At 38.5% G+C, this 26083-nt stretch overlaps 1 protein-coding gene across 9 annotated transcripts in view; it reads left to right on the forward strand.

Annotated features, from left to right (window-relative positions):
- Positions 1-26083, forward strand: part of Tanc2 (tetratricopeptide repeat, ankyrin repeat and coiled-coil containing 2) — a 282558-nt gene that overhangs the window by 171715 nt on the left and 84760 nt on the right. For all 9 annotated transcript variants that reach the window (XM_051158874.1, XM_051158875.1, XM_051158876.1 and 6 more), the window contains 3 exons: positions 2701-2826; positions 19920-20201; positions 25507-25640. In XM_051158874.1, the coding sequence (XP_051014831.1) occupies positions 2701-2826; positions 19920-20201; positions 25507-25640 (542 nt within the window). The remainder of the gene's footprint in view (positions 1-2700; positions 2827-19919; positions 20202-25506; positions 25641-26083) is intronic.

Below are 26083 nucleotides of genomic sequence, written 5' to 3' on the forward strand. Positions count from 1 at the left end.
ATAAATCAGATATTATGTACAGCCAAGTACATAAGCCGGGGTGGAAGCGTGGTTGAGAGGTGATGGCAAAAAATGAGCAGTTCAAAGCCGTTCTGAGCCACTCAGTAAATGGAGGCTAGCCTGGGCTCATGATTTGCCTGGGTCAGTCAGTGAAGCAGAGAAAGTGTAACCTGAGCATGTTTGACAAAGGGAGAGGAAACACTAACAAAATATGGCAAGAGCTTCTCTCAGAAAATTACTCAGAATGAAGTGAAGACGCTTCAAATGACAGGAAGAGTGTGATGCAATGATGCAGTCTGCCACCTTGCGCTTTTGTTTTGAGCTTTACCCAAAAACCCATCTCCATTTTGTTGGCCTTCAGGGTTGTTTTCAAGTGACTTTGTAGTGAGGAACCTTGACTTATTTTCGTGTATATGGTGAGCAGTGAGTGTTTCCACTGTTCCTGCATGCCCAGCTCCCCAGCACCATTCACTGCAGAAGCTTCCTGTCCCTGGTGTGTATCTTAGCACTTTTGCCAAAAATGAGTTGCTGATAGAGTGTGGCTTTTTTTTTCAGTCTTTGTTCTGATCCTTTGACCAGTGTATCTATTTTTTATACCAAAGCATATAGTATTGATTTCTGCAGCTTTATTGGGTATTTTGAAGTCAGGTAATACAATGTCTTCTGTGAAGAATTTTGACAGGAGTTCAGTGACTCGATAGATCATTTTTAATAGTATGAATGTTTTTAAATATATCAATTCTTACAGTGTATGAACACAGAATGTCCTTCCAATTTGGGAAATCCTTTTTAGTTTCTTTAATTTTTAGTTTCTATATGGTTTTTATTATAGAACTCTTAACTTTTTTGGTTATTAAATTTATTCCTAGATATTTCACATATTGTTTTGTGCATATTCCAAATGAGACTGATTTTTTAATTCCTTTTTATTTAGAATACTTGCTATCAGTGAATAAAAATACTACTTAAAGTTTTGTTTTGTTGTTGTTGTTGTTTTGGTTTTTTGAGACAGGGTTTCTCTATGTAGCCTTAGCTGTCCTGGACTAACTTTGTAGACCAGGCTGGCCTTGAACTCACAGTGATCCATCTGCCTCTGCCTGTCTCAGTGCTGGGATTACAGGCGTGTGCCACCACGCCCAGTTTTGACGTTTTCTCATATATATGCTCATGCTGCTGTTTACAGCTCCAAGCCCACCTGGTCTACATAGAGCTCCAGGCCAGCAGAGGCAACATAGTGAGACATTATCTCAAGAAAAAGTATGGTAAAATGTTCTTAGGAGACAGTGTTGACATTTTTACAACCAATTTTGTTGTATTTACTGAGTAACTAAATCAATAAACATATTAATAAATATTATTTTTCAGGTTCAGTCACCATAAACAGCTTACCTGTGATCTACTACACTTTATGTCCATGAATTTTTTTTCCCTAAGCTGAGATAATTCTAGGTTGTTTCGTCTACCATTTTTGCTTCCTTTTTTGCTCATTTATAACCAGGTATCAGATAAGGTAATATATAACATTGGCATCAAAAGTGGCTTGTAAAGCTTTCAAGGGAAACAGCCATGTCATCTGTCTCATTTGGTTTCTGTTGCTGTAATAAAGCACCATGACCAAAAGCAACTTGTGGAGGAAAGAGTGTATTTCATCTTTACAATTCTCGGGTCACATTCCATTACTAAGGGAAGTCAGAGCAGGAACTCAAGGTAGGAACCGTGGAGGAATGCTGCTTATAGAATGCTCAGCTTGTTTTCTTAAGTACTAGCCAGGACCACCTGCCCAGGGGTAGTACCACCCACAGTGGGCTGGGTCCTTTCACATCATTAATCAAGACAATGCACCAGACAGTCTAGTGGGGAATTTTCTCAATTGAGGTTCCTCTTAGCAAATAACTCTAGCTCGAGTCAAGCTGACAAGAACAAAAAAAACAAAACAAAAACAAAAAACCTAACCAGTACCTCATCTTCTGTAGATCTCAAATGTAATAGAATTTCTAACATAAAAAGTAGTCTGTGGAATTTTTGTCGTAAAACATACGAGGTCCCATAGTCATGAAAAGATAACCCTTGAACTTTCTCCTTTTTTGCCAGATTTATGCCAATCATCAGTGATAAATTGGTAACTGTGTTTTTATGGAATAAACCCAATACTTTGGTATTTCTTTCAAGTTGAAACATTCATATAAACAAGATTTTATTTCCCTGTTAATTTTTAGAAGTCCATCTGTTTCAGTGACATCAAGAAATCCCCCCCCCAAAAAACAAGAGGAAAAAAACCGCTTTTGTTTCTTGTTAATTGCAATTTTCATGATTCAGACGTTTAAAAGCAAAATAGCATTTTATATTGGACTGAACACTTGTTCTCAAATATTAAATTGTTTATACCATTATCTCCAACTAAATGAAATGATAATTTTAGACTTTTCTAGTTTGTTTCTTTCATCTATTTAAATAGGAACTACATTTCTCTGTTAATGTCACAGAACCTCTTGTCAAGTGACCGATATATGATGTTCTATCTTAATTTTTTTCAAAGACTTGGTTTTGTAAAGGCATAGAATAAGTGAATTATGTATTGTTGGGGGTGTATTTTCTTCTCATGTAAGATTAGATTCAAAGGTATGGCAGATAACAGTTAAATTTCTTTTTAAATGCTTTCTAAACTTACATATGGTAAATCAGTTCTCTCTGTCTTGTTAGCCACCAGCTCTGCCCACCTGGAGGATCTTGCTTACCTGGATGAGCAGAGACACACTCCTTTGAGAACTTCTCTTCGAATGCCGAGACAGAGCATGGGTGGTGCTCGCACACAGCAGGATCTAAGAGGTCAGAATACAGGAGGGCTGAGGAGTGCCTGAGAACAAGGGGACAGGGACAAATAACAAAGGCCTTTTTCTCCTGTGCTCAAGCTTGATATGTAACTCGATAGATCCACAAATAGATTGTACTCACAGAAACATGTTGTCATTTTGAAAAAAAACAAATGGCAAGAGCAGGTGATGATGGAGGAAGCAACCTTCCTAAGGTCCTGGATTTCAGAGGTAACTGTTGACCAGCTTTAGTGCTGACGGTATTGGAAGTGAACTGTATACTGCTTTGTGTTCTGCTATAGAATTTCTTTCATTTTCAGTCTAATGGCTGTTCCTAGTAACATGTAATACATTTACTTTCTTGGTGTTTCAGACCGTGCTGGCAGCATCTAATGAACATCCTTTCACCCATTTATGCACCTATTAGTTTTTTTTCTCGTTTTGTGGCAGAAGACACAACATCCTAAGGATGGAAGAGTTTATTATAGCTCACACTTGGAGGGTATAGTTCATCATAGCAGTGAAGTCACAGCAGCAGGAAAATGAGGCATCTATAGTCAGGAAGCAGAAGAACATTAATGCCAGCATAGACTCACACTCTTGTTTTTATTCAGTCCAGGACCCCAACCCATGGCATGATACTCTCCATGTTCAGCGTGGGTTTTCTCTCCTCACTTAAATCTTTCTGGAAATACCTTCATGGACACTCCACAAAGATGTGTTTCTATGATGACTCTGAATTGATTCAAGCTGATCATAATGATTAACCATTACAGGAACCTATTTCTTTACCTTCTCTGTGGCAATGTACATGTTCTGTAAAAAGGACTTAATCTTTTTTTGTTGTTTTTTCTTTTTATTATGAGAACAGTCCCATTGAGGAGACTGCTTCTGCACTCTGCCTCTTTGCTCAAAATGAACCTTCTCTGGTAGCTTTTAACAAACAGCATTCTTCTGATATCTAGAAATCTATATCTCAAGCATGTATTTTATTTCATAGCTTTATTTCAGGTTGCTTTTGCTTTCCCTTCTGTCCTATGTCCTAACCTAAGCAATGTAGTGACACATGCGTTGTCACACAGGAAAGAAGTTATTCATGCCTACTGCCCACTCTGGAAACTGTTTTCCTCATAGCTTTTCAATAATGGCTGAGCAAATGGAAGCATAAAATGATTGATTGTATCGCTGCATGTTGCCATAGTCACATTAACAATAGTTAATAATATCTTAGTTTGGTTGCTAATCTTTCTCCATAATATTTATCATTTCTATAATTTATCATATACTAGTTGCTTGGTATATTCAGCTTTTTTGTGTCCCCTCTAGAAAATGAAATTATGGGCCAGCAACTTGAGATTGATTCCTAGGACCTACATGGTAGAAAGAGAGCTGGCTCTTAAAACCTATGCTCTCACCTCCACATGTGCATACACATACTAAATAAATAAATAAGTGTAATGAACAGTTTTTTTAAAAAATGGAATTATGTCAAACACTACTTCAGGCTGATTATACCAAAAGCTTGAATAGATTTGATGAGAACACTAAATAATTTATTTGTTCCAAGACCATAGTGTACAGGAATATTAAATAAAATTGAACACAACTGCAGATCTGTCTGGACCTTCCGATCTGTCTGGACCTTCAGATTTGTTTGCAGATCTGCTACGTTGATATCATCTTGTATTTCATTACTTGAAAACAGAACAATGTTTTGGGGTTTGTTTGTTTGTTTGTTTGTTTTTAAGATTTATTTATTTTGTTTTTTATGTATGAGTGCTCTATCTGCATGTACATCTTCATGCCAGAAGAGGGCACCAGATCTCATTAAAGATGGTTATGAGGCATGTGGTTGCCAGGAATTGATCTCAGGTCCTCTGGAAGAGCAGGCAGTGTTCTCAACCACTGAGCCCCATTTTTTTCATTTTCTAACCATAGGTTAAAGTTGTGATACACAGAAAAAAAATGATAGGTTTTAGTTCTGTTAATTTAGGGCCTCCTTAATATTGAGTCCTATTGTTACTTAATATCACATACATGCTTCTGGCATCTAAAGATTCAATATGATTTTGATGATACAAGAAATTATCAATTCTTGTGTGGTTGATATTTATACACAAATATCCATTATATCTTGATTAAAACAAAGATTTTTTTTTATTATTGAGCTTCAGCATGAACATTCAAATAATAAAAGTTCATCCAGAGATTTTTTTCCCCAGAGTATACCTAAGTTTTTACAAAGCCTGAAAAAATGAGTTTCTAATGATACTAATTTCATAGTACTTGCAGAAAATTTACATTAATACTCAAGCTGGACCCTTCTCATTAGTGCAGATGCTATGTTAGTGTCTCAGTCTCCTCAGGTTGTCTCTGTTTCTCAGCACGTTCCACTGGGCAATCTAAACGGTTAGAACATGCTTTCCAGTTGACTGTGTTGATCCAAAAGAGATGGGTGTTTACTTAGTAGTTTGGCCTTCTAAAATTAGCATACTCTAGTTCACCACTCTAAAATTAGCATACTCAGGTAGAAGCTCTGGAGAATAATCAAGTCTCAAAAGGTAATGTGTTAGCTTGATTACTGTTTACAAAGAAACTGAATGGCTTATGATATGAAATAAAGAACATTGAAAAGAAAGCAAACATAACTTAGACAGACTATAGACCATCTTAGCAAGCCTTTGTAACTTAGAATTATGATATCTAAAACTTTTACTTTAGGTTCATAACCAACCTAAATTGTTTTTCTTACATCATTTTCAAAAGCTTGTTAAGTTGTTTCATAATTTCATTAAAAAACATACAAATTACAGTCAAATTTCAGTTTGAAATCTATTTTTGATTATAGCTGAAGTAAAATTACATTGTTCCCCCTTCCCAAAAAGCAATAGCATGATTGAAGAGTATTTCTACATGCCAGTGATATTGCTCAGCAGATAAAAGCACTTACTCTAAGTCTAATGACCTGAATTGAATCCTGGGAAACCACAGATAGAAGGAGAGAACTAAATCCTACGAGCTGTCCTCTGATCTCCACCCACCCACTAAGGCGCTCGCGCGTGCGCACACACACACATACACAAATGAAATGTAAAAAAAAAAAAAAATTGAATATATTTCCAACTTAGAACACACACATATATATACATGTGTGGTGTTTGCATTTTAAAGTATTACTTAACATTTAATGGAATAGCTATTGTTTTGTTTGTTTTGAAAACTGAGCCTAGAGCTTTACACATGCCACTGAGCTACTTTCCCAGCCCTATATACTAGGGTTTTGTTTTGTGTGTATATGTGTGAGTGTAGGTGTTTGTACACATGTATGCAAGTACCCACTGAGGCCAACAAGAGGTTTCAGATCTCCTATAGCTGAAGTTTCTGGAGACTGTGAGCTGCTCGATGTGGGTGCTCAGAACAGAAGTCCAGTCCTTTGCAAGAGCAACTAACACTCTAAACTACTGAGCCATCTCTCCAGCCCTGGAGTAGGTTTTTAGCCACCAATTCTAACGTTATATAATGCTGAGTCTCTAAAGATGTATGCTCTGTGTCAGGAACTTTTTAGATTTAACATTTATTTTGGTGGTTACATCAAATTCTTTCAGAGACAAAAGCCAGATTTCTTTGTCTAGATCCACATGTGACAATTAACATGCTTTTGAAATGGTGGCACTACTAGAATTCGGATACACATCCACTAAGGGGCAGTCAAGGGGAGAGACCAAGGGTTATTATATCATACAGGGTTATTAAGGTCCCACCTCACATTTCACTTGTCCTGACAGTTCCTGTAAAGAGGAGCCAGCCCATGGTCAGCCTGGAACGCGTGTTCTCCAGATCTCTGTAAACATTTTCCTACGAATCATGTTCCTTGGACCCTAAGCTTGATAAAAGCTGTTGGATAATATGTCTTTTCAAGTGTTGAGATCCTAATGCAATAAAATTGGGGGTCAACTCTTGAAAAAGAAATGTATGTACTGGCTATGCACCTATAGTGTATCCAGTGGCAACTAACTGTATTGACTAACTGAAATGTTTCCACTGGGCATAGTCTGTAGAGCTGTGCTCTTATATTACTGAGGATTCTGAAAAGCTTTTATTTATATGACTTGGGCATTTACCATATTATAAACTAATGTGTCCAATACTAGTTTTGGCGTTTAAATATAGTAGGTTTTTAAATAAAAGAGGTTATTAAAAATCTGTATTTCAGGGCTGGAAAGATGGCTTAATGGAAATATGGCACTTAATGCTCTAAGAGAGATGCAAGTCTGTTTCCCAGCACTCATGTGGTGGCTCATAACCATCCATAGCTCCAGTTCCAGATGATCCAGTACCGTCTTCTGACCTCTGCAGGCACCAAGCACACACATGTACATATGTACATGGAGGCCAAAAACAAAAACCTCATGTCCACTAAATAAAATAAATGTTTATTCATCTTAAAAATAACAGAATATTTTTACATATTAAGAAGGTGTGAAAACTTCCACTACACAATTAGTTGTGAAAAAGTAACTCGGTGAAAAGAAAATAATCTCTTAGTGTCCTAACAGTAGCTTCAGTTTTAAGGACATGTCTTAGAAACCCCCAAGGATCCCTAGGCACTTTAACAAGCAGCTTGGAGAATATTACTGTAGTTGAAAATGAGGGTCGTGTCCCAAGGATCATATGCTCTGCTTGTAGAAATGTAAAAAAAGATACATTTTGAGAGTGTTTAGATGTTAGAAGTTGTTTATGAGTAGAGCTCATTTGAAAATTACCATAACAGTAACTTAATTGTTTAATCATAATAGTAGTTGTCTTTTGACTACTGACACAACAATTATTAGGGTAATATCTGAGCTATAATATTTGGATTTTCAAATCATATATTTTAACAATGACTTCATTAGAGAAAAGCCCTTTCCTTTTTCAATACAGCTGTCCTGACCAACTGCTCTACCAAAACTTGATGTTTCCAGAAACTCTGCACAACAAGAGAGAGAAGGAAGTGACATAAGTACACTGCCACAGTCCCTTTGCAGCATGGTGGCAGATTCCCAGCTAACTCCTTTTCAGAAGCTTAAACTCACACTTTGTAGTCACAAAAGCTGTGTTCTAGTTCAGAATACATAACTACTAACCTGCCCTTCAAGTCCATCTTTAAAGGATAGTGAATTGAATTAACTTTATGGAACTTTTGAGCTGAAGGTTTTACAATTCCTTTTTAATTTAATCACCATTGTATTTATACAAGGTTATGCTAAAAGTACCCTGAAACATCTCTTTTAACCATCTCAATGAAGGAAGTCTTTCATGACATAGAAAAGACAAAAGCTATATTTGCTACCTATTTAGAGAAAAATAAATAACTAGTTTTTTTTCAGGTAGAAGTAATACATTGTATGATAGAACATTAAAAGGGAACCAAGGAGTTAAATACAGAATATGAATACTAGCATAGTGATTTCAGATAATAGCTACTTGTGGTAAATTCATGAAAAAGTATTAGTGACAAGTCCCTAGCCTGTCTGATGATAAATTATAATCATATTGTTTTGCTTGAAGAGATTATATGTACCAATTAAAACTTCATTTCTCAGTATATGTTGGTTTCCTTAGGTCCTTTGCTACGTACTAGGATAGAGGGCATATGTGCAAATGGCTGTCTTGATTCATTGGCACAAGTTTTGTAAAACTGGTCCTGCAACAGTTAACTTGGCTTTGAGTTTTGCTTTCAAATAAGTAAGTTTAATTTTCATTAAATAAAAGTCAATGCATCCCAACATGTATGAGTCCATCACATTTATGAAACAATAAATTCTTTATGAAGCTGACTAAGGTGCATGTCATAAAGCTGAATGCTTTTGGCTTTAGCTCACTGAGTCATCCCGGGCTTGCTTAGTCATCTTGATTATTGCTTAGCTGACTGGCACATTTACAAGGGAATATTTTCATCAGGATTATTTTTAATCACTGTTGTTCATTATTTTTATAAGCAATATTAAATACCCTTAAGTAAATTCAAAAACTAGAGGAAGATTGTATTCACCAAAGTGCCTGCATATGTCTATTAGATAGCAGAGTGGGTGCTCTGGTTACATGAGATCGGTCCCTTTCCCCACAGCCAACTCTTCTGCTAAGTGCCTTAAAAGCTGAAAATTCACAATTTAAATTGAATTTCTTTTAACATCCGATAAAAACTAGATTATGCTTTATTTTAGTAGTCTGGCCATGATTTTTTTCATTTTTATTACACTATGTTTGTTTATTTTGTCAGGGTAAGGGGTGCACATGTGCTGCAGTGTGCATGTGCAGATCAGAGGACACTTGCTGGAGTTAGTTCCCTTCTTCCATGTGTGTACCCTGGGGATCAAGCTCAGACTTTCAGGCTTGGCAGAAAGCACCTTCACCCCCTGAGCTGTCTGGTTGCCCTCATGTTTTGTTGCTTGTTTTAGCTAATCACTAAGGTATAGTTGCTCTGCATAACACACAGATCTGATTTTTTTATAAACCAGTTTTAGTTGGTAAATTACTAATCTTACAGTTAAAAAACCCAAACAAGAGCTAATACTTAAAGAGTTTTCCTGCCAGTCCTGCAAGGGAAAAATAACCTTTAAGAAAGAGATTTTATACAACACATCATATTGTAGGAGATGTTTTTAGCCAAATTAAACTTAAAGAACCAGCTTCCAGATTAAGATGCCCATCAATTGTTTCCTCAAAGGTGTAAAAAGTCAATTGAAGTAACCATGATGTTAATAAGTCCACTTGGCTACTGTCTTTGCAAAACATTTTTTAATTCATTAAAATGGCTTAAGTTTATATCTGAAATATTTTATGGAATAATTTTCCAAGATACTAATAAAATTGTAGAACTGGAAATTTTATTTGTAAAATTTCATTAATAAAAAATCATTTAGAAATGTTACTCTTAAATTTTAAGTAGTTAAAATCACTAGTTTTGATATCTCTAAAAATAAATAGTTTTGATATCTCTAAAAATAAATGTCTCATTTTCAACACCAACAATCTAATAATACAAAACTCAAACTGTGTTGACATAGTTGTATGTTATAAATATTTCTCATTTTTTCTTTTTTAATTAACTATTCACTTTATATCCTGATATAGCCCCATCCCACCTTCTCTTCCGATTTCCCCTCTCCCCTTTCCCCTACTCCCCAGAGGAGAGGAACACCCACCCACCCCAGCATATCAAGTCCCCTCAGGACAAGTCCCCTGTGGTCCAGCAAGGCAGCCTGCCATGGGAAAGCAACAAAAAAGTAGGCAGCAGAGTCCATGTCAGAGCCTGCCCCCACTTCCCTCACAAGAGTACCCATATGAAGACAGGCTGCCCATCCCCATCTGCTACATCTGTGTGGGGGTGGGGTTAGGTCCAGTCCATGAATGGGCCACACCCCCCCCCAGGACCCAGGTCCTAGGACCCAGTTAGTTGGTTCTGTCAATCCTCCCCTGGAGCTCCTATCCCCTCTGAGTCCTCCATCTTTCCCTCACTCTTCCCCAAGACTCCCTGTGCTCCACCCCATGTTTGGCTGTGGGTCTCCACATGTGCTTCTGTCAGTGCTAGGCTAAGCTCCCATCGACAAGCACAGCAGAGTATCGTGGGTAGTGCCAGGGGTTGGCTGTCTCCCATGGGTGGATCTCATGTTGGTCCAGGCACCAGCTGGACATTTCCTCAGTCTCCACTCCATCTTTGTCCCTGGACATCTTGAGGACAGAGCACATCCTAAGTTAAAGTTTTAGTGGCTGGGTTGCTATTCCCCTCCTTCTACTAGGAGTCGTGTCTAGTTAGAGGATGTCCTCTCCAGTCTCCATGACCCCTGCTGCTAAGTCTCAGCCACAGTCACCCTCATACCCTCCTTGGAGCCTACCCTGTCATAGCTCTTCAGCTTGTCACAGAGAAGCCCCCACCCAAAGTTTCTTTTCTTTCTGCACTGCCCTCTGTCCTCCTATGCCCACTCTCCCCAGGTCCCTCTCTTACCTTGTTCCCTCTCATTAACCACTTCTGCTGTCTCTTCTATTTCCACTCCTGTGAGGTTTAAGCATCCTCCCTTGGGTCCTCCTTGTTACATATCTTCTTTGGGTCTATGGATTGTAGTATGGTTATCCTATATTATATGGCTAAAATCCACTTAGAAATAAGAACATTCCATGTGTGTCTTTCTGGATCTAGGTTACCTCACTCAGAATAATCTTTTCTGGTTCCATCCACTTGCCTGCAAATTACATGATTTCCTTGTTATAATTGCTGAGTAGTGTTCCATTGTATAGATGTACTACAATTTCTTTATCCATTCTTCAGTTGAGGTTGTTTTCAGTTTCTGGTTATTATGAATAAAGCGGCTATGAACATAGTTGAGCAAATGTCCTTGTTGTATAATGGGGCATCTCTTGTGTACATGCCCAGGAGTGATATAGCTGGGTCTTGAGGTAGAGCTATTCCCAATTTCATGAGAAAGCACCAGATTGACTTCCAGAGTGGTTGTACAAGTTTGCACTCCCACCAGCAATGGAGGAATGTTCCCCCTTTCTCCGCATCCTTGCCAGCATGTGCTGTTACTTATGTTTTTTATCTTAGCCATTCTTACACTAAAATCAATAATTAATAAATGAGACCTCATAAAATTGAAAAGCTTCTATAAGGCAAAGGATACTATCAATAGAGCAAAATAGCAGCCTACAGATTGGAAAAAGATCTTCACCAACCCTATAGCTGACAAAGGGCTAATATCCAAAAAATATAAAGAGTTCAAGGAATTAAACACCAACAAACCAAATAATCCAATTTTAAAATGGGATGCAGATATAAACAGATAATTTTCAACAGAGGATTATTAAATAACTTGAGAATCACTTTAAGAAATATTCATCAAGCCAGGTGTGGTGGTGCACTCCTTTAATCCTAGCACTCAGGAGGCAGAGGCAGGCAGATCGCTGTGAAGTTGAGGCCAATCTGGTCTACAAAGCAAATGTAAGACAGCCAAAGCTACACAGAGAAACCCTGTCTCAAAAAAAACCAAAACAACAACAACAACCAAAAAAAAAAAAAAATTTGGGTATACTGATTGCTTTTCTGGAGGTCTGAGTTCATTTCCCAGCAACCATCTTTGATGTAATCTAGTGCCTTCTTCTGACCTGCAGGTATACATGCAGGCAGAGCACTGTATACATAATAAATAAATAAATAAATAAATAAAGATAATAAATAAATCTTTTTTAAAAAGAAATGCTCAATGTCCTTAGTCATCTTTCTCATTTTAAAGGCATTACTTTTTATATTTTTCCTATATATTTATGTACTAAATTTGATGACGTATACAAAAAGTAATAACCATTCCAGGAACTGGGTTTTTCTTGTTTCTTTCACTGTTCTCTGATGATCCTTGTCCTCTTCCTGAAGATTCCAATCAAGAGTGGTTCTAGATTGGTTTTTAAACAACCATTTTCCTGTAAGACCAGTGTTGGGCTGGGGATATAGCTCAGTTGGTAGAGTGCCTACCCAGCATGCCCTGGATGTGTTCCCTAGCACCACAGAAACAGAGGCAGGAGGAGCAAAGATTTAGGGTCATCCTTAGCTTCATAATGCTATATAACTCCCTATCTCTAAAAATTAATAACACTGTAACTAACTGTTAGGATAAAACAAGAAGAAATCCTAGGTAAGTCCTAAATTTTTGTCTTAGAAAACCAAAATACAGAGTGATAGTTTACTACCTGTGAGAGAAAATGGAAATCAAGAATAGATTAAGAAGATAATCTTAGGGAAATTTTCTAAGTTTGTGATTCTTGTTAAATATCCAAGTAGGTGACTTGTTTTTTCCCACATAGTGACTTCCTCTGTGCAAGTCAAGCAACCCAGCTCTAGCTGCAACCCCTAAAGTATTTCTTAAGAGTAAATAAAACAGAGCCAGTGTGTCATGAAACATGCACACCCACAATCTCATACACAAGCACACACGTACTCATCATCATCATAAAATAATTTAAACTTTGAAAAAAGAAAAGACTAACTAAACTGGGTGTTGGCACACTCACACCCATAATCCCAGCACTTGGGAGGCTGATGAAGGACGATAGCAAATTCTATGCCAGGCCTGAGCTCCCTAGAAAAGCCCTGTCTAAATAAATACGCCCTTTGTGTTTGTGTGTATTAGTAATATTTGCAGGGGGTTTTAAAAAGATTTTATTTATTCATTGTATATGGTGCTCTATTTGCATGTACACCAGGATGCTGGGAGAGGGCATTAGATCACATTACAGATGGTTATAAGCCACCATGTGGTTGCTGGGAGTTGAACTCAGGACCTCTGAAAGAACAGACAGTGCTCTTAACCGCTAAGCCATCTCTCCAGCTCCCTCAGGTGTTTGAAACATGGATGGTTTTGTCTCTTATTTTGTGTAGAGAATTGTATGCATGGCATGAGCCTTAAGAATGAGCCTGAAATTATCTTTTACTCTGTGGATCAGAGGTGCTTGCCAACTAGTACAACTATCCTTTTACTTCTACCATAGGGTCTGTCTATGTTATGTACAACCTTTCTTCTGCCAGTCCAATAACTGACTTTGTCCTCAGTGACTCATGGTATTTTCCATGAGTAAGTATTTAGTCAAAAGCCATTTAGAGCTCTCTTGTCCCTACTTCCCCATCTTCCTCCTCTCCCCTATAGTTGTTTATATTTACATTTGGATGAGCAAGTTTGTTAACTTTAGTACATCATGGATTTAGTTGGTTTTCTTTCTTATTTTTTTAAGGTTTACTTTTGCCTTTTATAATGAGACTTTTTTCTATAAACCTAAGTATATAATTATAAGTAGTGATGAAGTCATAATAGAATATTCCTAGAAATAGTTCATTTGTTTCCATAAGCATAATTTACATTGAAAAGATACTCTAACTAAGCCTGAAATGGTTTGGGGATGGTTACATTTGTTTATTAATTTTGTGTGTATCTGTGTATGCATGTGGGCTTGTGCATGCACCATAACATGTGCCCTGTGGGTATCAGTTCTCTCCTCCTACCATGTGGATCCTGGGGAGTGAACTCTGATCAGGCTTGGTGGCAAGCACCGTTATCCACTGAGGTATCCCACAAGTACAAGAGAGTGGTTCTCATATCCTTTGAAAAAGTCCTTTCCAGAGCTCATCTTATTTGAATGGTTTTTTTGGAATGTTCTTTATATATATTATTTTGTTTTTTAACATTTTCAGATATGCAAAGTTGAAAAAATTAATAATTGCTTTTATACTTATGCAAAGTTGAAAAAATTAATAATTGTTTTTATACTCACCACCTTGATTTTCTTTTTTTTTTTTTCATATATCTTTTCATCTACTCGCATCATACTTACTTAACCTGTCCTTCTGTGAGCATTTCAAAGGAAATTGCAGATAGTATAGTTTATTGGAATGTTTTTGAAGAGTAGGGTGGGTTGGTCTTCTGTCTGCTTGCTTCCCTGGGAGTGTTGTCTGAAGGCAGCAGTGGGAAGGACACATTCTATTACTGAATAGTGCATATGAAGTCATCTTTCTCCCTTAGGGCCATTGTACTTGCAGTAGTAACTTCTCAGTGGAATATTTTGGTGGTTTCTGCTGTGGAAAAGCTCTTTGAAACTAGCTGATATCCAAAATAAAGAAACACTCGTTACTGAATGACTCTAACAGAGAATGATTGAAAAGAAAGAAACATTTGTTACAAATGAATCTAACAGAGAATGACTGTTGCTTCCCTGCCCCACAATCCCGTCCTAAGTTTATGATTGGGCACATTAAAAATGTGGCTTTCTTTTAAAGTCAGTCTGACAGAGTTCTAGGTACTGAGTGAGGTACAGAAACTGTTTCTTGGCTGTTCTTGGTGCCTGCAGTTGTTTTACCATATGGTACTGGTCTAATTTTGTCTGTGTTCTTCTCTTGAGAGTTTTGTGAATAGATTACATTTTTAGAAAAAATTTAAAATAACTTTTTAAAATGTCAAAGCCTTCTCAGTAGAAAAAGACGTGATGCAGCATTATGTCAATAGGAGAACGCTGTCTTTGTCTTACTCTGTATCCAGTTCTGACCTGGAACTCTGTATAGCCTAGGCTGACCTCAAACTTGAAGTGCTCCTCCTACCTCTGCCTCCGAAGTGCTGAGATTACAGGCACTTACATCATGTCCAATACCAGTTGTCTTAATACAATTATTCTCTGAAACAGAAACATTTTTTATTTAATTAATTTATTTAGATTACATCTCAATTGTTTCCCCCTCACTTGTATCCTCCTGTTCCTCCCTCCCTCCTGCTTTCACCTTATTCCCTTCCCCTAGGTCTGTGACAGAAGGGTACCTCTTCCCCCATGGTATGGTCACAGCCTATCAAGTCTCATCTTGGTAGCCTGCTTATTCTTTCTCTGAGTGCCACCAGGCCTCCCCACCAAAGGGGGAAGTGGTCAAATATGGGGCGCCAGAGTTCATGTCAGAGTCAGTCCCTGATCTCCACACAACTGTGGAGAATGTTCTGTCTATTGGCTAGATCTGAGTAGAGGTTCGATGTTTACTGCATGTATTGTCCTTGGTTGGTGCAGTAGTTTGAGCAGACCCCCCCCCCCGCACCTCCCCCCCAGGTCTAGATCCACCCGTCATGATGCTCTTCTTGTGGGTAAAACAGAAACTTACATTGAGTCACTACTTACTCTATATTATAAGTTAGCTTTAACCATATTCATGAAAAGCCTCCTTTGAAATAAAATCTAAAGTAATCTTAGACCCAAAGAAATAAGTCTGTTTGGAAAGCACCTCAGCCTCTCAGTAACTACTCTCACTGGAAATGCAATCTTTCTGCCCAAACATGTCTCCTTCCTCCACAGGCTTGCATCACCACACAGGCTTCTCACACAAGCACCAAGGATCTGAACTTGGGTCTTTGTGCTTGAACAGCATGCACTCTTTTCCCACAGATCTGATCTCCTCAGCCCCCAAACAAGTACAAAGACAAGTTAGGAAACAAACAGCGATAAGCCCCATGTAATGCTCCCATGCTGTAGAGAAGATGCAATATAGTAGAAAAGCCCTGGATCTTACAGTTAGAATTAGGTTTTTATTCAAATTTTGAAATCAGATATGTGGACATAGGTCTCTAGTCCTAAATAGACAGACACAACAATAAGAGTATTGTGAAAAGTCCATGATTGCTCTTCTGATCAGAAGAGCTCACCCCTGAGGCAGGCCTAAGCAAAGGGTTGCCCTCACTTCCTTTCTACCTTCTTAAGGCATGATCAGTGAGACATGCCAATTGATCTTTGTATTTTCTCCTTTTTCTAGAGTTCTGAGACAGCCAGCTCACACTTTCTCCCTCTCCCTACCCAGTTCCTTCCCCTCCTCCCTACATACTCCTATGCTCCAGGAAGGGTATTCAGATACCCAAGAACCCCTCTGAGTTGCCACTGATGCAAGTGACATCACAGAAAAATGAAGAGAATTCCAGAAATCAATCCATCCATTGAAAGACCCATAAGCTGCTAAAACTAACTGTTCAACATTTTATCTCTCTAGAATTTAAATAAAACTTAGCCAGGAGGGTGATAAATAAAAATGATATTTAATTTCAACATTTGAAATAGACGTTATGGACCAGATGACAAGGAATAGAGTCTCTGAAAAGCTGTTTGGGAGAATAAGGCATAGGGTCATGCTCTTAGAGTCCCAGCTGTTTGGGAGCTGAAGCAGAAAGCAAGCCTGGGCCCAAGAGGGTGAGAGCAGTCTGAGCAATATATTGAGACCTTGTCTCACGATAATGACTACAGCTACTTTGGAAAAGCTACATGAAAGGGCTACAGTATCAACACAAAGAACAACAGCAAACCTTCAAAGGAAAAACTCAAAATCTCTGCCTAGTTACCACATAATAATATTCAAAATGAAGTTCTCAAAAATATTACAAGACATAAAAATTTACATATTTCTACTCATCAGAAAAAGTACACCGACAATAATTATTCTGAAGACTCTGAGACGTTAGCCGTGGGCAGGAAAAGACTTTACATGGGCTGAACTGAATATGCACTGTGAGCTAAAGAAAGCTAAAGTAAGAGGCTGGTGACGCAGCTCAGTTAAAAGTCTTTGATCCCCAGCACTGCATAAACCAGACATAAGGCTGAGCAGAAGGATTGTAGCCTATGCAATGAGAAACTCTGTCTCTAAAATAAAATAAAATGAGAACGGAGTAAACAAGAGTTGAGTTATAGTACACACTCTGAGAATCTGGTGAGGATTTTTAGATTTAATATGGCAGGAAGGGTCATTGGAGATTTTAGAAGGAATAATATAATCATCGTAACAAAAATTGATTTGGTAGAATATTCAATATAAGATGCGTGAGGCAGTAAGTGAAGTTAGGAAACACAGGTCCAAAACTGAAGAATAACAGCGAAAGCCTGAGGGAGGGAAGAGGAAACTCTTAGAAGTCAGCAGAGGTGACTGGGATAAAAAATCTTTCAAAGGAAAAATACTCAAGAGACAGGCTAAGATTTCTAGGGCAAGTTGGATTCATAATAACAGGAACTTTCATTTTAATTACATTCTGAAGACATGTGTGGGCTCTGGTACAGTGACAAAACACTTCACTGTTCTCTTCTCCTAATGTATGTAATTCCTTCCAATAACATTCCCTGGAGTGGGACCCTTCTCAGTATTCTCTCACCCAGAAAGCAATTCTTGATGCTTTACTGCAGACCTCAGATTCTATATGCTGTTGATGTAGGGATGGCTCCTGCTACCATAAAGTTTGCACTGTAAATAAGGAAATGAGAATAAATAAGGAGACAACGAACAAAAGATAGAAATGTGAGAAAAGGAAATAACAATATTTTGCTAATTCACTGATAGAAACAAGTAAGTCTGTTATGTGCTAGAAAGAAGCCTTTTGCATAAAGAGATGATGGAGGTAGAGGAACACACTTTATAAAGTTATCAAATGAAACATCTCTGATTCAGTAATATTTAAGGTAAAACCTGAAGAATGAGAAGGAGCTTACCAGGTGAACAGCCAAAGAAGGAACTGCCTAAGTAGTCAGAACAAGAGGTGGGAACTAGAAGACCAGAATAACTTGGGCCGAGAGATTCCATTATACTAGGCAGGTTCCAGATCAGCCAGAGGCATGGGAAGATCTTGCAGATCATGGGAAGGAGTAGAGGACCATGGAAGACTCTTACGTAAGGAGTTATATGGTCCTTTGTGTCTGTCTGTTGCCAGCATCGGTTATTACTAGACTCAGAGCTGCAAATATCAAATGAGAAAGGTACCTTCCCTTTTGCTACCTCTGTTCTGTTAATGCAAATTTTGTGAACTTTACTCCTTTTCAGCCCCTGACCTTTCCTACGTGAGCAAGTACTTATTGACAACTCATATAAGCATCTCTGTCCTTGATATAATATATTAATTTCCAGCCAGCTTGTCTTAGGCATTCAGACCTAATCCTACACATATGCCTCTTTCAGTGGCTTATGTAACATCAGGGGGGAAAATTGTAGGATTCTACTAGATTCTGATGCTCTGTAGAGTCCAAACTCAGTGCAGTGCTTAGATGGGTATAAAAAAACTGTGACAGAATCACTACAGAGTGTGGTACAGTTCTTTACTTTTTCTATAGAGATTAATTCAGCAGATGGTATTGTTTGCTTCAGTGAAAATTTAAATTTGAGCATGCTCCAATGTATCTCAAGTTTTAATTCTTTCTCCCTACATGTTGAGACTTGGTTTCTAATTCATATTTAGGAGAAAGGATTTTAAAGTAAGAAAAGTATTTCTACACAGTAATAAGATCGTGTTTTGCCACAACACTTAGGTTCTTCTTGCTTTGATAAGCCCTTAGATTTGAAACTAGAAAAACCTCAAGATTTTTCCCTTTACAGTTGTAACAGCTTTTGGCAAGTCCTATAGACCCCTTCATTCTTTCCATTTTTATTGGTATCTCCCTGCGTCATGCCTTCTTAGCATTGTCCAGGACTTCTGCAGTGACAAGTCTTCAAGATGTCCTTGCCTTTCTTCAGAGTGATGTCACCTTGTGTTAGATCCACTTCTTGTTCTTGTTTTTGGTTTTCAGTTTTTCGAGACAGAGTTTCTCTGTGTAGCCTTGGCTGTCCTAGACTCACTTTGTAGAATAGGCTGGCCTCAAATTCATAGCAATCCACCTGCCTCTTCCTCCCAAGTGCTGGGATTAAAGGCCTGCACCACCGCCGCCTAGCTTCTAATAGTCTTTTTTTTTTTTTCTGAAGTAAACCTTGTATATATATACTGTGTGTGAAGAATAAACTTACTTGAATTCTATACCACTGTATCTAGAATCTAGAATTAAACTTATTTTTGCATCTATTATCCAAATTGTATACCAGTGAATTAAAAATAACCTTGTGAGTGACAATTGAGGCATTAAATTGAGGAGTAGATTCACTAATTTACTTTTTGTTTTATCTTCCCTATATATTTCTTTATTCCCCCTTCTTTCTTTTCAACCTCTCTCTCTCTAAACCTAAGAATGGAAGATAAGGGAAAAGAGAGACATCCTTGAGTCTAACCTTGTTTTCTCTCTAAATAAGACCAATAATAGCTTGTAACCGACTCCTATTGATAATAACCCTCTATAGCCCAAGAAAGCAACCCAAAACCTACCTGCTCCCCCTTAAAGGAAGTCGGGGGCATTGTTCTCTTAAGGTTTCTTCCAGCTGATTTGGGACAAATACTACCTAGTAGGGACCCAGATAAAACTGGGGGAAATGGTTAAACAAGCTAGAAAATGCATTTGTGGTCCAGTTTTAAATGTTGAGAAATTCCAGGCTTAATTAGAAGTTCTATGTGGGACAGTCTGAAATGCCGGACCAATTGGTGTTGGAAGCTTTCCTTGAAAATGTTCTGGGAGCTGTCTTGTTCTGATGAGGCACAGCAATTGAAGTGCTTGGTGCTGGACCATAAAGGATACAGGATGTCAGCATCCAGCATGCTGAAACGAATGCATCCTGTCAGATCTGATCCAATGTCAGTCTCCAGTTCTTTTGTTCTGTTCCTCCCCCTCTGTTTTTCTCAGTGATGACCATTTAAACTAAGTTCTGTTGTCTCTCATTGTTCCTTCCAGTTCGCTTTGCACCATATAGACCTGCAGATATCTCCCTGAAGCCCCTACTCTTTGAAGTGCCCAGCATTACTACAGAGTCAGTGTTTGTTGGACGAGATTGGGTGTTCCATGAGATCGATGTTCAGCTTCAGAGTTCCAATGCCAGTGTGAACCAAGGAGTAGTGATTGTGGGAAACATTGGGTTTGGCAAAACTGCCATCATCTCCAGACTTGTGGCCCTCAGCTGCCACGGTACACGGATGAGACAGATCGCCTCTGACAGCCCACACGCCTCACCCAAACGTACGTATTCCTTCTTAAAAACAAGCAAACAAAAACTGCCTGCTTTGTATCCCTAAAATATTTTCTGACATTTTTATGTTAGACCACATGTCCTTTTATCTATTCCTAGTCTATGAAAACGGAACCATGTGAGGACTATTAATTCAGCATGCATTGAGTGGCATTCCGTAATACTCCGTGTGCATGTAGCCCACACATCCAGCCGCCACCAAAGCACGACAGGAGAAGCCTTTCTGTAGAATGCACTTCATGACGCTTACCTGCTGGCTGTATGGCTGGTCTGTATCTTGGACAATGACTGCAGCAATTTTCTGTAGTCGTTTGTATCTAGCACTGTCAGAGGCTGCTCAGCCTGTACCCACTTCTTGCTAAGTGACAACACAATCTGTTTGTGGCCTTCATTTCTTTGTAACTACTGTCAGGGCCACACTGCTCTGCTGTGTCCCTGGAGGATTTTTCTGCTTCCTTGTGGAAAGTTGCAGAGTTCATCACAAGCTCATGGTCATCCCCACTAGGATCTTGATTTAGCATTTGTAAAACACGCAGTAGTACCTACTAAGTGTCACAGAGTCTTTAGGTGTTTTACAGATAAAAATCCATTAGCTCATTTATCAGCTCAGTGGGGTAGTTCCTGTTGTCTTCATCTCACAGATGAGTGACCGAAGGCTCACAGGGTTTCTTACAGTTTATAAATAGGGAAGCAAAGCAGCCTAGCTTCAGAAGCATTCCTATGCTGCCTTTTCTTATGTAAAACTCATTTGAGGAAAGAAAATAAGTAGATATGTGTAAGAAGAGTTGTTCTTGTGTAAACCAATCTGCCTCTCCTTGATAGTTTTAGAACAGAAAAGGAAGGTTTTGTTCTACTGGTCTAAATTAATAATATGGCCCACCACACACTTCTTACAGCAACCACTGGAAATGGTTTGTGAGCTGTAGTAGTCACAGGGTCTAGCCACCTAAAAGGAACTCACTGAACACCCTCACAACAACTTAACTTCCTTTTGAAATTGCTTAGGAACACCTAACGTGTAGAAGGAGCTGCTGTCTAAAAAGAGAACTTACTAAGGTTACTTGGTGAACTCTTAAAAATACTTCACTCGCTACCAAGGAGAGACTTGATAGCCTGTGAGCACATACAGCCATAGGGGAGGGGAGTAAGGGGAAAATGGGAGAGAGAAATGGGAAGATACAAGGGATGGGATAACAACTGACATGTAATATGAATAATAAAACGTTTTTTTAAAAGAATACTTTGCTCGTCTTCCTAAGTGAAGTGCTTAGTCTTGTGAGATCAAGAATTTGGGATTGTGCCTCAGCACTCAAATTGACTATACAGTACTTTATGACCTTACATTTGCACTAATTCTTTGGACCTCAGTTTTATCATCTGCAAAACGACATTTTAGATTGTTGAACAGCTGTAGGATACGGATGTAGCTCAGTGACAGTACTTGCTCAGCATGCTGTGATGGAGTCCAGCCCTTTACACAGAAGTAACAGTGATCATAGAAAAGGAGTTTTAAAATAGCTTCTGTGCTGAAATGTTGATTCAGGGAACATGTCTTTAAGGTTGGAAGTTAATTTCCACATCTATTCCTGTACTTTCCTTTGCGTGCTTAAATATCTACCATACCGTACTACTGCTTCTCTGAGTAACCCAGGAGTTAAGCTCTTTGAGTGTGCCAGGAAGAAACTGGATGGCTAGCACTCTCTCTGACTCCTCAGTATATCAGTGTGGCAGATAGCAGTGGCAGCATCATGCCTGACAGAAGACAAATCCCAAAGCCAAGGATAGCTGCTTTGTCTAAAAGCAAGGTATCCGCGGTCTGCACATAAGCCTGGGAGAGCAAAAGTAAGTAGAAAAGTCTATATGCTCTCCAAAGCAGAGTTTTCAAAAGTAGTTATTAATTATTCTCTAATAATTGCTGCCTTTTTTCTCTTGGGAATCTCCAAAACAATGAACCGCTCCCCTTCTATAAGATAATCTTCATTCTTGTTTCTATAGATCTGGCCCTCTAGTTCCCTTTCAAGACTAGAAAAAGGAGTAGGAGAATATAGATTGGATGGTGCGATCTCTATCACAGCTACACAGAACCAGCCTTGCCTTAACGCAAAATACTTTTGTTGTAATCTGTTGGTGGTCAGACTACCTCCGGCCTCTACCATCCTCAAAGGCCCAGCGTTTCTTAAAGAGTCAAAGATATTTTACTGATTCAGTGCAAGCTTTTTTTTTTTCTTTTCTTTTCTATCTTAAAAAAAATAGATTTATAAATTTTATGTGTGTTTTGCCTACATATAAGTACATGCACCACGTCTCTGCTTGGTACCTACAAATGTCAGACAAGGACATCACATCCCCTTGGACTAGAGTTACAGATGGCTGTGAACTGTCTTATGGGTGCTAGGAATTGATGCTGGCTCCTAGCTCCTGAGTCCTGGGTCCTTTATAAGAATAACAAGTGCTCTTAACCACCTATCCATTTCTCCAGCCTGCAATCTGTTCTTCAGTATGCATCTGTTACTCTATGAGCTGGTTAAGGAATAGGAATGTCAGAGGTTTGGCTTAATTTTCTACAGTTTAACATACATTAAACTTGGGTAGGTCTACTTGGAATCCCACTGGCTTTCTGAATCCTCAGGCAGTGATGCCGTAATAGTTACAGTAATAGTGAAAAACTTCAAAGTTAGCGTTTTTGACCTATCTCTGTGTCGTCTGTTGTTCTTTCTTCTGCCTCCTCCACACTGAGCAGTACTGCTGCGAAAGAGTGAGCAGTTTAGCCTGCAGTGCTCACTGCATAGCTTCCTTCCCCCACAGTCAGCTTGGCAGCCTGCCCTCTCTTGTCATTTTCCTTAGAAGGTAGAGAAAAATTGTCAAGGCAGACACTAACCTGTCATTTTGCTTTCCACCTACTTCCACAGATATTACTCTCCCATCATTCTCTGCTTTCATCAACCCCCACCCCCAACACACGCAAAGAACAAAAACATTTTGTGAAAATAAACCTGTTGTGTACTTTAGATATCATTGCATCTGTTTCAGGTACACTTAATATGGTAGGTGGGGGATTGTGGTACATGACTGTATTGTCCTATTACTGGGGTTCCCAGTGTAGTTACTTGGATTTGACATTTGTCAGCAGATACCAAACCTCCAAACAGCTGCTAAATTAAGTGCTCTCTCCTCTGTTCATTTCAGAAGTCTGTTCTGTTAGTTTGCTGAATACACTGACTTGTGCTTATCTATTAGCTTTTATTCCTACGGTTCTCTGAATGCCAAACAGACAGTAAGCCACTCACACAAAAGGGACAGCCTCTCCAAAAGAAAATAGCCAGAAATGGTATTTACTTAGTAATTACTCAAAAACCAAATTCCAAAAAAAGGCTGTAGAGCCATGGACAAGAGCAAATCAGCACATGTAACCGTCACTAAACTTGAACTCAGCTCCAAGTGTCACACATTTCTTCAGACCTGCCTCACTGCCATCTCTTGTACCCTCATCCTTGGAATTATTGCAGGGTAACAAAGAAATCCACTTGAAACCAGGAAATCACAGTTGAATGGAAGAAACCTAAATTCATTTTTTTAATTGTTTATTTATTATTATGTATACAGTGCTCTGCCTGCATGTACACTTGCAGGTCAGAAGAGGGCATCAGATCACATCATAGATGGTTGCTGGGAATTGAACTCGGGACCTCTGGAAGAGCAGTCAGTGCCCTTAGCCTCTGAGCCATCGCTCCAGCCCTCTAAATTCATTTTTACTGACACAAAATTAAGTAACTACCATCTTTTAGTCCTTCTTCTTTTCAATAGTTATTGTCCATGCAACAACTTCAATTAGGCTTGGCTTTTCCCACTTTTTGGTGCCTGTTTTTAAAATATTTTCTTACCTGTGTAGTTCTATTGTTTTTTAATAGATAATGAATTTTCCTTTTGTTCATTTTCTAATACTTTGTTACTTATACCACTAGAAGTTTAGCCTTAATGTAGCTTTCAGTGCCAGCATAAACACATTGCCATATTTTAAGTAGCCCTATATGTTATATTCCAGTTCTGTGAATAAGAAGTGTGGCTTTTTTTGGTTGGTTGGTTGGTTTGGTTTTGGTTTTTTATTTTGTTTTGGTGGTGGTGTTGTTGTTGTTGTTGTTGTTGTTGTTGTTGTTGTTGTTGTTGTTGTTTTTATTAAATCCAAAGATAGGATTTACCACTAGCAGGAACCAGTGAAAAATTTGAAAGTTTTTTTTTTTTAATCTTATTTTACCCACTTAAAATGCTCAGTTTTGAGCTAGGCATGGTGCACACCTATGATCCCAATACTCAGAGGGCAGAGCAGGAAGATGAAGAGAACGGTGAGACCAGTCTGAGAACAGAGTAGGAGTCAGCCTGGACTAAGTAGACAAACAAATGAATAAACGTAAAGTGAGCATGGTATCTCATCTCATGCCTGCAGTCCCAAGACACAGGGAGCTGAAGCAGGACAGTTGCTGTGCATTCTGCCTGAGCCTATACTGTATACACAATGGAATCTGCATACCTAGTAATGCTCTATCTCAAAATAAAATGTTCACTTACGCATTTATAATACATTCAAGGTTGTATCACAGTCACCAAAACCTAAGTTTAGAACATTTTGACCACACTAAAAGAAACTTATGTCTCTCAGTAGTAAATGCCTACTTCAAACTCCCTCTCTCTTGCCCCAGAAAGCCCCTACTTTACGTATTGGTATGGATTCCTCCATCTGAACATTTTGTATAAAGAGAAATACATACTTGAGATTGGGGGGTTGATGTAGTGTCATCTGTGTTGTACCATGTGTGTGTATCTCATTTCCTTTCATGATCAAGCAGTCAGTGTATAGAGACAGCACATTTTATCCATTCATTAATCGATGGACATCTGACTTGTTTTTACTTTCTGTTGTAAATCGTGCTTCTCTGGACATTGATGTGCAAGTTTCTATTTAGATATGTGGGTATATAGTTAGGAATGGAGTTGCTGAGTTGTAGAACAAAATGGAATTTAATAGTCAGTTAGGCTATAGAGCAATGGTTCTCAACCTGTGGACACAACCCCTTTGGGGTCAACTGGTCACCTAAGACAACTGGAAAACACCGATATTCATATTATGATTCATAATAACAGTAGCAAAATTACAGTTAAGAAGTAACAGAAATAATTTTATGGTTGGAGGTCACTACAAAATGAGGAACTCTATTAAAGGGTTGCACAATAGTAAGATTGAAAGCCACTGGTCTAGAGTTTTATGATTCTCTGATTAAACATTGCATCTTTCTATTTCAGATGTGGATGCCAACAGAGAGCTGCCACTCACCCAAGCACCTTCAGCCCATTCATCAATTACCAGCGGAAGCTGCCCAGGAACTCCGGAAATGCGCAGGCGGCAAGAGGAAGCCATGCGAAGACTTGCCTCACAGGTACAGTAGGATTCCAAAGTTGGGGGCCTGCTAGTTCCATTTCAGCACCAAAGCAAAGATAGGGAGACTCTTGGTAAAAAGAAAAGAATAGGTAAAGATATTCATGAGAATATGAAGAAAAGTTTCTCTGTTTACTTTTTTGTTTTTGTTGTTCTGTTCTTATTTTAAAAAAAACACAAAACACTATGCTGGAACTAAAACCTTTAAGACTTAGAAGCAAAGTCTTCTAATGAGCAGCATTTTTATTTCTGTTCCTAGCTCTGAGCTCTTCATACTGTACCTTATTGTCCATAGTACTTTTTAAATTTAAATTTCTTATCATTCTCAAAATAATATATGCAAATAGAAAAGCAAATAATGTGCAAACTAGCAGTTGACTTACCCATCCCATCACCCTCAAGAAGCTGTACATTCCTAGTCCCTTTTGATAGAGTGCCTCAAAA

This window comes from Acomys russatus, chromosome 16, assembly GCF_903995435.1.
Source record: "Acomys russatus chromosome 16, mAcoRus1.1, whole genome shotgun sequence".
Taxonomy (NCBI): Eukaryota; Metazoa; Chordata; class Mammalia; order Rodentia; family Muridae; genus Acomys; species Acomys russatus.